Source organism: Scyliorhinus torazame, chromosome 8 (assembly GCF_047496885.1).
Source record: "Scyliorhinus torazame isolate Kashiwa2021f chromosome 8, sScyTor2.1, whole genome shotgun sequence".
Taxonomy (NCBI): Eukaryota; Metazoa; Chordata; class Chondrichthyes; order Carcharhiniformes; family Scyliorhinidae; genus Scyliorhinus; species Scyliorhinus torazame.
In genome coordinates this window covers 49,094,772-49,108,909 of record NC_092714.1, presented here as the reverse complement: position 1 = coordinate 49,108,909, position 14,138 = coordinate 49,094,772, and the positions used below count along the sequence as shown (strand labels likewise).

The window sequence follows — 14,138 nt, the reverse complement described above, 5'->3', positions numbered from 1 at the left end:
CCGCCCAGTAGGCAGAGTATAAATGTGTGTGCTCACCAAACTGCAGCCATTTCGGCAGCACCTGCAGGAGGCTACACATCTCTGTTTAATAAAGCCTCGATTACACTCTACTCTCGTCGTAATTGATAGTGCATCAATTTATTAAGCAGAGATTTTACAACGATGGACCTCCGCATCAAGCCGGATCGCCTGCAGCTGCACCCTCAAGCAGACAATGCCAAGTTGGCCTTCGCACATTGGCTAGCTTGCTTTGAAGCCTACATCAGATCTGCGACAGAACCCCCCTCAGAGGCACAGAACCCCAGATCCTGTATACGCGGCTGAGCTCCGCTATCTTTCCCCTCATTCGGGACGCGCCTACCTATGCTGAGGCCATGGCGCTACTGAAAGAGAACTACACTCAGCAGACCAATAAGCTCTACGCCAGGCACCTCCTGGCCACGCGGCATCAACTCCCTGGTGAGTCTGTGGAAGATTTCTGGCGTGATATGCACGCCCTGGCGAGGGACCGAGATTGCCAGGCCGTTGAACATTCCAAACTCCTAATTAGGGACGCTTTCGGTACGGGCATAGGGTAGGCGTACATCCACCAGCGCCTCTTAGCAGGGGCTACCTTCGACCTCGCGGCGACCAAGAAACTCACAATCTCACTAATGGTCGCCTCCCGTAATGTACAAGCGTACACCCCCGACCGCACGGCGCCCCCCCTCCTGGACATCGTGGACCCCACCAGCGACCGCCCTCAGCCAACCCCAAGCCTGCGGGAAGAAAGGACATTTCGTTGCTGCGTGCCAGGCCCGCTCGATCGCCGCTGTAACCAGGCCCATTGTTCCTGCACCCCCCATTTGTGACCCGTGGGCGCCACCATTTATGCCCCCGCAACCAACGTGAGGCCCGCGGGTGCCATCTTCCTCGCCTCAGACCACGTGTGGCCCGTGGGCGCCGCCATCTTGCTTGCCTCAGGACACGCAAGACCCGTGGGCGCCGCCATCTTCCCCCCATCAGGCTTCATGCGGCCTGTGGGCGCCGCCATCTTTAACGCTGCCTGCCACGTGCAACCCGTGGGTGCCGCCATCTTCCCCGCCTCAGGACCCCTGCCCGTTGGGCAACTCATCGGGACGCTCATCGCCTGCCGACCAGCCAGGGGCCTTCCAACACTAGCTACAGCTCGCCTCCATCACAATCGACCAGTCCCGGCCGCACCTCACAACCGCGTCAACGACGGTAAAGGTCGATGGGCACAAGATATCCTGCCTTCTTGACTCCGGGAGCACAGAGAGCTTCATCCACCCCGATACGGTGAGGCGCTGCTCCCTCACGGTACACCCCATTAACCAGAGAATCTCCCTGGCCTCCGGATCGCACTCCGTGGAGATCCGGGGGTACTGCACCACCACCCTCACCATCCAGGGCGGAGAGTTCAGCGACTTCCGGCTCTACGTCCTCCCCAACCTCTGCGCTGCCTTACTACTCGGCCTGGACTTCCAATGCAACCTCCAAAGTCTAACCCTGAAATTCGGCGGGCCCCTACCACCCCTTACTGTTTGCGGCCTCACGACCCTCAAGGTCGACCCGCCTTCTCTGTTTGCAAACCTCACCCCGGATTGCAAACCCGTCGCCACCAGGAGCAGACGGTACAGTGCCCAGGACAGGACCTTCATCAGGTCAGAGGTCCAGCGGCTGCTGCGGGAAGGCATTATCGAGGCCAGCAAAAGCCCCAGGAGAGCCCAAGTGGTAGTTTTGAAAACTGGGGAGAAAAACAGGATGGTTGTTGACTACAGTCAGACTATCAATCGGTACATGCAGCTCAACGCGTACCCTCTCCCACGCATGCCGGATATGGTCAATCAGATTGCACAGTACCGGGTCTTCTCGACAGTGGACCTGAAATCTGCCCACCACCAGCTCCCCATTCGCAAGGCGGACCGCCCGTACACTGCGTATGAAGCTGACGGCCGCTGTTACCACTTCCTTAGGGTTCCCTTTGGCATGACTAATGGGGTCTCGGTCTTCCAATGGGAGATGGACCAAATGGTTGACCGGTACGGGCTGCGGGCCACCTTCCCATACCTGGATAACGTCACCATCTGCGGCCACGACCAGCAGGACCACGACGCTAACCGTTCCAAATTCCTCCACACCGCCAAACTCCTCAACCTAACATACAACAAGAAGTGTGTTCAGCACCAACCGCTTAGCCATCCTCGGCTATGTGGTGCAAAATGGAGTTTTAGGGCCCGACCCTGATCGCATGCGCCCCCTCACGGTACTCCCCCTCCCCCACTGCCCCAAGGCCCTCAAACAATGCCTGGGGATCTTCTCATACTACACCCAGGGGTCCCTAACTATGCGGACAAGGCCCGCCCACTCATTCACTCCATTTTCCCCCTGATGGCCAAGGCTCACCAGGCCTTCAACCGTATCAAGGCCGACATCGCCAAGGCCACGATGCACGCGGTCGACAAGACGCTCCCCTTCCAAGTCGAGAGCGATGCATCAGACGTCGCTCTGGCCGCCACCCTCAACCAGGCAGGCAGGCCCGTGGGATTCTTTTCATGCCCCCTCCATGCCTCCGAAATTCGGCACTCCTCCGTTGAGAAGAAGGCCCAAACCATCGTAGAAGCTGTGCGGCATTGGAGGCATTACCTGGCCGGCAGGAGATTCACTCTCCTCACTGACCAACGGTCGGTTGCCTTCACGTTCAATAACACACAGTGGGGCAAGATCAAAAACGATAAAATCTTGAGGTAGAGTATCGAGCTCTACACATACAATTACAATTACGAGATTTTGTATCGCCCCGGTAAGCTTAACGAGCCCCCCCCGATGCCCTATCCCGAGGTACATGTGCCAGCGCACAAGTGGACCGACTCTGGACCCTACACGACGCTCTCTGTCACCCAGGGGTCACCACGTTCCTTCACTTCATAAAGGCCCACAATCTCCCCTACTCCACTGAGGAGATCAGGGCTATTGTCAGCAACTTCCAGGTCTGCGCGGAGTGCAAACCGCACTTCTACCGGCCAGACCGCACAAATCTAGTGAAGGCCCCCCCACCCCTTTGAACGCCTCAGCGTGGATTTCAAAGGGCTCCACCGACCGAAACATGTACTTCCTTAACGTGGTCGACGAATACTCCAGATTCCCCTTCGCCGTCCCATGCCCCGATCTGTCACCGTCATCAAAGCCCTCAACACCATCTTCGCCCTGTTCGGTTTCCCCTACATCAACAGCGACCGGGGATCCTCCTTTATGAGTGATGAGCTGCGTCAGTACCTGCTCAGCAAGGGCATCGCCTCGAGCAGGACGACCAGCTACAACACCCAGGGAAACGGGCAGGTGGAGAGGGAGAATGGGACGGTCTAGAAGGCCGTCCAGCTGGCCCTATGGTCTAAACATCTCCCGGTCTCCCGCTGGCAGGAGGTCCTCCCCGACACCCTTCACTCCATCCGATCGCTACTTTGCACGGCGACTAATGCGACTAATGCAACCCCCCCCCCCCCACCCCAATGAACGTCTCCTCGCCTTCCCCAGGAAGTTCACCTCCGGGGTTTTACTCCCAACGTGACTGGCAGCTCCAAGACCCGTTCTCCTCCACAAGCACGTGTGGCTCCACAAGGTAGACCCGTTGGACGAGAGGGTACAGCTACTCCATGCAAACCCACAGTACGCCTACGTAGCGTACCCCTACGGCCGCCAACACACAGTCTCCCTCAGGGACCTGGGACCTGGGGCCTGGCACCTGGCAGCCCCCCCCCCCACCACCACCACCCTTCCTCCCCCCCCCCCGCGCACCTCACCACAGCCCCCACGCCAGGACGATTCGTCCTCCCCTTGGACCCACCCGGGGATGAAGATGAGGTCTACACGCTCCCGGAGTCACCAGCGACCGAGCCGACGCCTGCATCGCCACCGGGACTGCTGCGCTCACAACGGAGGATCAAGGCACCCGATCGGCTGAATTTGTGAACTTTCCGCAAAATGTTAACCTTAAAATGCATGTAAATAGTTTTCCACCCCGCCCCCGCTGGACTCTTTTTCAACAGGGGGTGAATGTGGTAATCACCACTGTTGTATATATCACATACGAGATGTAATACAGTAAGGCTCCTGTACTACAGGTAGATCCCTGCTTGCTGGCTCCGCCCAGTAGGCAGAGTATAAATGTGTGTGCTCACCAAACTGCAGCCATTTCGGCAGCAGCTGCAGGAGGCTACACATCTCTACTTAATAAAGCCTCGATTACACTCTACACGTTTCGTCGTAATTGTGTGCATCAATCACCAAACACTGTCTACCATGTTAGGATCTGGCCATCAACCTCTCTGCATATACAAATGGTCAGATCATCTTCATCAATACAATTTTTAAAGTAGAATATTGCACAGGTTCATGCAACCAAGTAGCGCAAGTGCGTAGCTGTGCTACTATCACCGTGTTAGCGATAATGAAGCAACCTGTGGCATTGAAGACTGTGATTGCGATGATGTCACGCAGAACTGTGAATCTTGTTGCACAAGAGTCGAAGGCAGAATCAGCGACAGAAAGCATACTTCAGAAAGTAAGACAGTACCTGATGAATAAATGGCCTCATGGAATGAAGAATCGATCCCTCACTGTAATTGAGCCCACGTTGCTCGATGACAGCTGTGTCACACAGGGATCTCGAGTGGTTTTCGTGAAAGCACTCCAACAACATAATGGATCGTCATATAGAAGTCTTAATTAGAAACGGTGTAGCTTCTTAAACAGGACCCCACTCCTCTACGATCGACCCCATGGCCAGAACTATGGCAACTTCAAGTAATATTTTTGGAGAAGTGCAAGCAACTTTTTTGCTTGCTGTTCATGATCTATGTAGCAAATGGCCTGAAATTGCTGCAACAAATTCCACAACAACCACTTCATTCATCAACATTCTAGATTTGCTTTTATATTTTAACATTCTAGACAAGTTGTTTGTAAAATGGACTTCACTGGAAGCCACCACGATGGACAATTGACTGTAGTTGGTTTCCGGTCAGTTCACGGAGTTTGTGGCAAGCTACGGAATTCACCATCTGACATTGTGATAATACGCAATCAAATGGTGGTGCTTAACGATTTGATAGAGTGATAAAGACTGTGAGCTAGCATGTCAGAGAAGATTAGTTTTAAACAATCCTTTCTCAGCCTTTTGCCCACAGTGATCCATTCCACAGACACTGACTGGAAAGATACTGGTCAAACACATGAGATCATAATTTTGCCTGTCACTGGCCATTCTTAAGCCATCACTACCATCCTATGAGAACCATGATGTGGAGATGCCGGCGTTGGACTGGGGTGAGCACAGTAAGAAGTTTTACAACACCAGGTTAAAGTCCAACAGGTTTGTTTCAATGTCACTAGCTTTCGGAGCGCTGCTCCCTTCCTCAGGTGAATGAAGAAGTATGTTCCAGAAACATATATATATATATATATATATATATAGACAGATTCAAAGATGCCAGACAATCCTTGGAATGCGAGCATTAGCAGGTGATTAAATCTTTACAGATCCAGAGATGGGGTAACCCCAGGTTAAAGAGGTGTGAATTGTGTCAAGCCAGGACAGTTGGTAGGATTTTGCAGGCCAGATGGTGGGGGGTGAACGTAATGCGACATGAATCCCAGGTCCCGGTTGAGGCCGTACTCATGTGTGCAGAACTTGGCTATCGTGAAGTCATCCATGGGTTTGCGGTGAAGCGAAGTGCTGAGGTGACCGTCCGTGACACGGATAACCTCACGATGCTCCACTTCTCCAGCTTCCACCCTAAACACGTTAAAGAAGCCATCCCCTATGGACAAGCTCTCCGTATACACAGGATCTGCTCAGACGAGGAGGAGCGTAACAGACATCTACAGACATTGAAAGATGCCCTCGTACGAACGGGATATGGCGCTCGACTCATCGATCGACAGTTCCAACGCGCCACAGCGAAAAACCGGACCGACCTCCTCAGAAGATAAACATGGGACACACCCAACAGAATACCCTTCATCGTCCAGTACTTTCCCGGAGCGGAGAAACGACATCTTCTTCACAGCCTTTAACACGTCATCGATGAAGATGAACATCTTGCCAAGGTCATCCCCACACCCCCACTACTTGCCTTCAAACAACCGCGCAACCTCAAACAAACCATTGTTTGCAGCAAATTCCCCAGCCTTCAGAACAGTGACCACGACACCACACAACCCTGCCATGGCAATCTCTGCAAGACGTGCCAGATCATCGACATGGATACCACCATTACACGTGAGAACACCACCCACCAGGTACGCGGTACATACACGTGCGACTCGGCCAACGTTATCTACCTCATATGCTGCAGGAAAGGATGTCCCGAAGCGTGGTACATTGGCGAGACCATGCAGACGCTGCGACAACGAATGAACGGACATCGCGCAACAATCACCAGGCAGGAATGTTCCCTTCCAGTCGGGGGACACTTCAGCAGTCAAGGGCATTCAGCCTCTGATCTCCGGGTAAGCGTTCTCCAAGGCGGCCTTCAGGACGCGCGACAATGCAGAATCGCCGAGCAGAAGCTTATAGCAAAGTTCTGCACACATGAGTGCGGCCTCAACCGGGACCTGGGATTCATGTCGCATTACGTTCATCCCCCACCATCTGGCCTGTGAAATCCTACCAACTGTCCTGGCTTGAGACAATTCACACCTCTTTAACCTGGGGTTACCCCATCTCTGGATCTGTAAAGATTTAATCACCTGCTAATGCTCGCACTCCGAGCATTGTCTGGCATCTTTGAATCTGTCTATATATATATGTTTCTGGAACATACTGTTGCTCTTTTTAACCTTAGTTTATTGGCTCTGATTATGTCACCTTTGCTCATGAGTCGCCAGGTATCTTTATACCGCCACATGGTTCAAGTTCAGGATATGATTAATAATACAGCACACCGCTTAGTAAGGATTAAAACAATGGTCATTTATTATATACAACGAGCAATATTAATACCCTAATACTACTTTCTATATAATAAACCTATCACTACTGGCCAATACTTAACTTAGGAAGAGCCCACCAGGTCAGGGAAACGAATGGCTTGTCCAATCAGATCTGGCCCGCGGGATTCAAAAGGCTGCTACAGGTCAGTGGCTAGGTGTCTCTACCGGATAGCGATCACTGGATTCAAACTTAAAGTTGCCGGTTGCTGTTCTTGCGAAGGTCTCGAGCAGGGAGAGAGAGATCTGAACTTGGCCCCTCACTTTTATAGGGCCCAGGGGCTTCCCGCCTCCCGGGGCGGCCCTTGACCCTGAGTCCCAAGTGATTGGATCTGTCCCCAATCTCTGGGGTCGATGTGTCCAATGGTGAGGCGATTCCGCGATCGGGGGGTGGTCGCTCACCTGTCTTTGTTTCGGTCACTGCAGGCGCCGACTGGTCTGGCCCGGTATTCAATTGCTAATATGTTGCAATTGTTCCCGGGGATAGCCGATTTAACTGTGGATGTCTGAATAGACGGGCTGCAAACAGTCCTGAATGTAACTGCAAATACCTGGGTTGATGGGCTGTTGATAGCCCTGAGTATCGATCTGGGCTAACTTCCCAGAGCCGAATATGCAATACTGTCTGCAGCTGCCTGCTTGTGTCTTCTTAGCTGCTTTTCCCAGCAGTCTTTCGGGTTAGCCATTTTAAACTGGGTTTTGGCCAGATTAATCGGAACGCAGCCATTTTACGTGGCTACAATACCTCTTCATTCACCTGAGGAAGGAGCAGCGCTCCGAAAGCTAGTGACATCGAAACAAACCTGTTGGACTTTAACCTGTTGTAAAACTTCTTACTATCCTATGAGAAATCACAAAGCAACAAATAAAAACGTACTTTGACAGTGAACAGGTACAAAGGGACCATTGGATGACAGCACAATGTGGAATGCAAGTCACTTGATAGCAAGCAGGCCAGATATTTCGAGGACGTTATGAATATTATGAGGATACATTTCCTTTTCTGATGAGCAACTGCAATGTTGATCTGCCTCAATGAGCTGGTTACGCCAAACCACAACCTCAATTTTGCAGATCTCAGTGGCATCATCAAAGACCTTCGTTTCTCACAGACTACTTCTGTATGGACACTCTGGTCTCCCAAGAAATGACTTGATGTATGCCGGTCTTTTAGTTTTACACAGGGGATAAAGATGTAGTCGATTGTTTGGCATTCGATTAGATGTGTCCGTTACATATTCATTGTGTGCGATCAGTCAAGTTCGGTTGTGGGGTTACTGAGAGAAATAAAGTAACCAAAAGCTCAAAGCTGGAAGAACGGGAACAGATATTTTAGACACACTGTATTAAAACCCCTGACGTATTGAAGCTTGTGTGTCATCTCGGAGGCATAAATAAGTCTTGGAAATCCAAATACACTACATCTACTGGGTTCCCTTTTATCCACCAGGCTTGTTACATCTTCAAAGGGGCGAATAAATTTGTCAAATATGATTTGCCCTTCATAAAAACTCTGACTATGATTAATTGTCTTATGATTTTCTAAATGTCCTGCTACTACTTCATTAATAATGGATTGCAGTATTTTCCCAATGACAGATGTTAAGCTAACTGGCCTATAATTTTCTGCCTCCCTCCTCTTATAAACACAGGTGTTGCAATTGTTCTTGTGGGATCATTGAATTGAACCCAGGTCCTGATGGTTACTGCCCTTTTCAGACATCTCTGTCCAGGCCTACTTCATTTTGGACTATAGCATACCCCAACAAGAGCAGCTGTTTCAGCTTTACTCTCACTTCCTCCATTATGATCTCCAGAGGGGTATCTGAAAAAATGAGAAGCAGCTCTTCACCTCATCTGTGACTCAGGTCTTCTACAGTTCCTCAACAACAAATTGAAGTACAGATGGAAGATAGCGTTATTTATACAACTGCCCCCCAGCATGAGTCAGCAATTTCAAGAGGCACAGATAGGGGAAAAATCAAGCACCTGTACGTCTTACCCGATTTAAATTTGCGTGCCAGCTGCCAGAAGAAGGCACTCAAAATTCCAGTGGTAACAAGGCTACAGATGACTCCAATCAGCACCTTGCGGTCACACTTTGTACAAAGCATGTTGATCCTTGTGCCCACTGTGAAACTGTCTTTAATAAGCAAGTTAAGTGGAGCTGCAAGCTGATTCTCACAAGTCCTGTTACACATTAACTGCTTCACTTCCCCTCCAATTCTCGAGTTACATCTGATTAAATTAATGTAAATGTAAAGAGAAATTTAAATGAGTTATAACCATGTGCCAGATTATGCACAGGAGTAAGTACCTTATGATTATTAGACCTATCAATATCCTTTTTGTGCGATTGAGAAAATTGGAGCATGCTTCATAAACATCGACTCTGCGCAGTAATTCTTCAGTAGTGAAATATTAACCTTGGTATTTGGTCCACCCACAAATAATGCCTGAATGCAGTGCAGCTTTTTCAACCATTCTCTCTATGAATCTGCTATTCACTGTACTAAAGAAATAATCTCACTCAGCAGTGTCTGTTAGCCTAAATTTATTAGAATTATTTATATGTGGCAGCAGTACGTGTAAGAATTTTAGCTGCAGTGTTTTAAGAATCTGTATATGATAGAAACTGGAAATATTTTCCAAAGTAGGTTTTATTACCACTGTTCATCCAGCCTATAGAACAAGTTGATGTAATGCATTTGTAGCTCACTCATATGTTGCTTCAAATTATTACTATTATTTGTAAATCATTCAGCCAGGTACCTTCATGTCTGTGGAACAGTTTGGTTCCAACCCTTTCAAGTCATAATGTAATGCCACAGCAACCCAATTTCTGCTTGACCGATAGGAGTCAAATCCCAATCCAACTCTGGTGGGAAGAACTAGAACGATGCATGGCAGCCAAAAAAAAAAAATGGCAGCATTAATCCTTGCAAGTTCCAGTGAATTTTAAAAATGCATGCAAAGCACTAGGAAAGCACCACCAGTGATGTCATTGCAAGATTCTCCAAATGTGGTAGCAGCAACGCCCTCTCCCAAGCCAACTTGCCAGCCTTAATGTGCTAATCACGCAGCTCTGCTGGGCAGGATACATCATTTGTAGGCAGCAGTGGCGGTGGTTAGCACTGCTGCATCATGGCACCGAGATCCCAGTCCTGGGGTCATGGCCAGTGTGTAGAAGTCAATATTTTCCTGCTTCTTTGACTGTGGTAGGAAGACTCCACAATAGATTATGGTAAAATAACAAGGCTTTATTTACAAAAGACCGCCATGCAGTTTTGGCTGAAACTTAAGTTGAGAGAGTAGTAGGTACCCACTGCTCATTCCTCCTCAAGTCCACGCTTTTACAGAAAATCAGTTCAGTATTTATCATTATCAGCAAGATTGCGTGACTACAGCTTAGTCAGGAATTCGATCGGAAGTAGAAACGGAAGCAATGTCATCAAACAGGCATGACCTGTTGATCTTCTAGGACTCTTTGTCTCATCCCTCATACCATTATCTTGTCCTTTGATAGAACATTAAAAGGTCGGAGGAGACTCATCCATTTCTTATCTTGTCTTATTCATACCGCCCTGGGTTATGACAGTTAGCCTTATCAGAAATTAGAGGTCAGGCATTTTGGAATAGCTTGACCTTTTCTGATCTTATTCATGCTTTAGGTTATGCGGAGTCAGCCTTATCGGTCTTACAGGGGTCTGGTATATTGGAATGACTAGATCAGCATTTCTAACAAAGCGGTCTGGTACATTGAAATGGCTAGGTCAGCTTTTCTTACATTGTACCGAATAGTTGACAGTTTTTCCATCATGCCATTACTTAATTCGTACAACATCACATGGAGTTTGCACATTCTCCCCATGATGGTGTGGGTTTCACCCCCACAACCCAAAGATGTACAGGGTAGGTGGAATTGCCCCATAAATTGGGAAAAATTGAGTACTCAATTTTTTTGAAATGGATACATCATTTGTATGCCTGACACCAGATTCCGTAAACAATTACTCTACTCAGAGGCTCCAAGGAGGATAAGGGATGCTTCGAGATGCTTTCTAAACATTTCTGGAAAGGTCAAACATATCCACCAACTTGCGACGTGACTAAAATGGAGGAGGTTCATTTGGGAAGGCACCAAAACATCGAGAGACTTCATCAGGAGGTGTTGGGATTGCAAACATTATCTTCCAAATAACTTTCTTCCCAACACTTCAAGCACTACCTGTTCCAAATGTGGGAGTCTGTAGATCGTGCATCATCCAGCTCAGAAGCCATCGAACCAGAGCTAAGTACGTCATCCTCAATTCTGTGCGACTGCCCGAGGAAAAGAAAAAGGAATAGACTGTTTAGCCCTCGAGTCTGTTCCACCCGAGAGCCAGAACTGGAAATCAGACCAAAGAAAAATTAGTTTAAAAGAAAATTTAATCTGTGAAATTGAGGAAAAATAGTAAGAACAAGATCAAATTGCTTGAATTAGGAAGAACATACAAGGAATTATTCTAAACGATGCCAAGAATAACAAAGTGGAACGTAAAAGGAGGTGGAGAGAGAAAGTTCAACAGCATGGAGCTTTGGCAGTTGAAGGCGCATCTCTTAATGATAGCTTGAAAAGGAGAATAGATGCACAAGAGGTCATAGTCAGAAGAAATTAGATTTCAGGAGTGGTTATTGAACTGGAAAGTATAAAGCTCGAGACAGGCAAAGTCATGAGATTTAACCACAAGAATGAAAGTTTAAAATTGAAGCATTGGAAGTTAATGTAAGTCAGCGAGCACTGGGATGATGTACGAGCTGAACTTTGCGCAGGATAGGACAGTGGTTTTTTGAGCTGCAGTTTATGGTAGGTGAACAGAAGAGCATTAGAATAATTGGACACAAGAAAAAAAATACTGCAGTAGCTGGAAATATGAACTACAAACAGAAAAGGCTGGAAACAATCAGCAGGTCAGGCAGCATCTGTGGAGAGAGAAACAATTCACATTTCTAACTATACCGTTACGGTTGCGGTGAAGGATCATCCACCCAAAACATTAACTCTCGTTTCTCTTTCCAGATGCTGATTGGAGGTGGCGTTGTCATGGAGAATGCACCAAGGTGCTAGTGTCCCCCATGCTTTCATTTCAAAAAAGGCATAATTCCTGGACAAATTATTTTGCCAAGTCAGGTCATGTAATGGTGATTCTAGTTCCAAGAATTTAACCTTGTAACCATGCGACATTAATATTTATAAGCAATTACCAATTAAAGTACCATTTTTAAGGCTAAATTTGCTTGATGCAATTCACGTTAATGTTTTTTCAAGATTATTCACTTTAGAGGACAATCATATCTGACCATTGGTGCTCAAACTAATTTTCTGTTGAACAGTAAACAGGACCCAGGACTATATCGGCAGTCCAAACTGAAATCTAAATCTCACTTTGAGGGGAGCAAATCTACTATTCCGTCCTAACGTGTTAGTCCAATAAACCCAGTTTGATTAGCTTTATTTTTTTTCATGTTTATAACAAATACAAGTGGAACATTCCTGATGATATATGCGTAAATAATCAAATAACAAGCAGAGTATATATACATTCCAGCTTAACAAATGAAACTAAATTATGCCTGTATACCAACAGCAGTATAAAATTAGGACAATGGACAAAGAAAAGTACAGCACAGGAACAGGCCCATCGGCCGTCCAAGCCTGCACCGATTATGCTGCCCTTCTAAACGAAAATCTTCTACACTTCCTGGGTCCGTATCCCTCTATTCCCATCCTATTCATGTATTTGTCAAGATGCTCCTTAAATGTCACTATCGTCCCTGCTTCCACCACCTCCTCTGGCAGCATGTTCCAGGCACCCACTATCCTGTGAAAAACGTGCCTCGTACATCTCGTCTAAATCTTGCCCCACGCACCTTAAACCTATGTCCCCTAGTAATTGACCCCTCTACCCTGGGAAAAAGCCTCTGACTATCCACTCTGTCTATGCCCCTCAATTTTGTAGACCTCTATCAGGTCGCCCCTCAAACACCGATAACTGTTCACAACCATTTTTAGTGTAAACTAACAAAGCGAAGCATTACTAGTGCAATGTTCAAGAATTCTGATACGTATTTTCAAATTATGAAAATGGTAGTAATTCAGACATTAGAAATTAGCACCATTAGGGGAAGGTGTTTCTAAAGGATTACCAGCTATACTGAAGGATCATTAAAGTCTGTCTGAATTATTAATTTAAAACAAAATTTTTGCAATACATTTTTCAATTTCTATTCCATGAATCTAAGAAATGACAATTGAAAATATCACAGTAACAGTTATTAGAAAATGCGTTTTATTGCTTCCATATCCACCCCTTCTCCAACCACCCAACTAAAACAAAAACGAGAAGAAAATGTGGTACCGTTTGGTTGCAATGCTAAATCAAATTCCACTAGCTTGCCAACAATAACTATCCAGGGGCACACAAAGAATGAGGTGCAGGAGGGATTCTGGTATTAATAAATTTATACCAGAAAAGCCTAGAACTGTGAAGATATTTTACACATCTATTTTTGTGCAGTTATGTGCATTTTTAAATTTAATGGAGGCATTATGCCCAGGGCAGCAGAGAACTGAAAATCCTCACTCTTGGAGCTGCATTTATAGATCACGATCATTAAGCACATATTACCCATGCCGCTCCAGGCATTTCTTCCAAAGACAAAGGCAGCCGCTACCTTAACGTATATTTTCTCTTCCACAATTTTGTTAAAACAAATTCTGAAAAACAGATACCTTTCATACAGTTTAAAATTCATTTAAATATTCATTATTTTGATATGGAAACAATTATCTTAAGTTGAATTGTCTCAGCAGTTGTAATTGAATAGATGTGACAAGAATATTTTTCTAAATTATTTCTATTTCTAAACATCAATGTTGAAACAAAGGAGATTCCAGTTTTGTTTCTATTTTAGGAATAGAAATTACTTTTGCAACATAGTGTCTAGCATTGTCTAAGTAGTAGTAATCCATAACAAAAAAACATTTTTGCTAGTATTCTTCGTTTATCTTCATCTGAGCATATTCACTTTTCCATGGACATATTTTCATAGGGAGCTTTTAGTATTGTATCCCATAAACAAACAGATTGTGCTCCATTATCTTTGCC

General features: G+C 46.8%; 1 protein-coding gene across 9 annotated transcripts in view; it reads right to left on the bottom strand.

Annotated features, from left to right (window-relative positions):
* The window catches only part of adgrg7.1 (adhesion G protein-coupled receptor G7, tandem duplicate 1), a 69,277-nt gene extending 60,153 nt beyond the window's left edge, over positions 1-9,124 (bottom strand). For all 9 annotated transcript variants that reach the window (XR_011948643.1, XR_011948640.1, XR_011948644.1 and 6 more), the window contains exon 1: positions 8,993-9,124. Coding sequence is in view for 3 of the 9 variants with exons in the window: in XM_072513545.1 (XP_072369646.1) it covers positions 8,993-9,104 (112 nt within the window). In the remaining 6 variants the exon portion in view is untranslated. The remainder of the gene's footprint in view (positions 1-8,992) is intronic.
* Between the last annotated feature and the right edge of the window lie 5,014 nt (positions 9,125-14,138).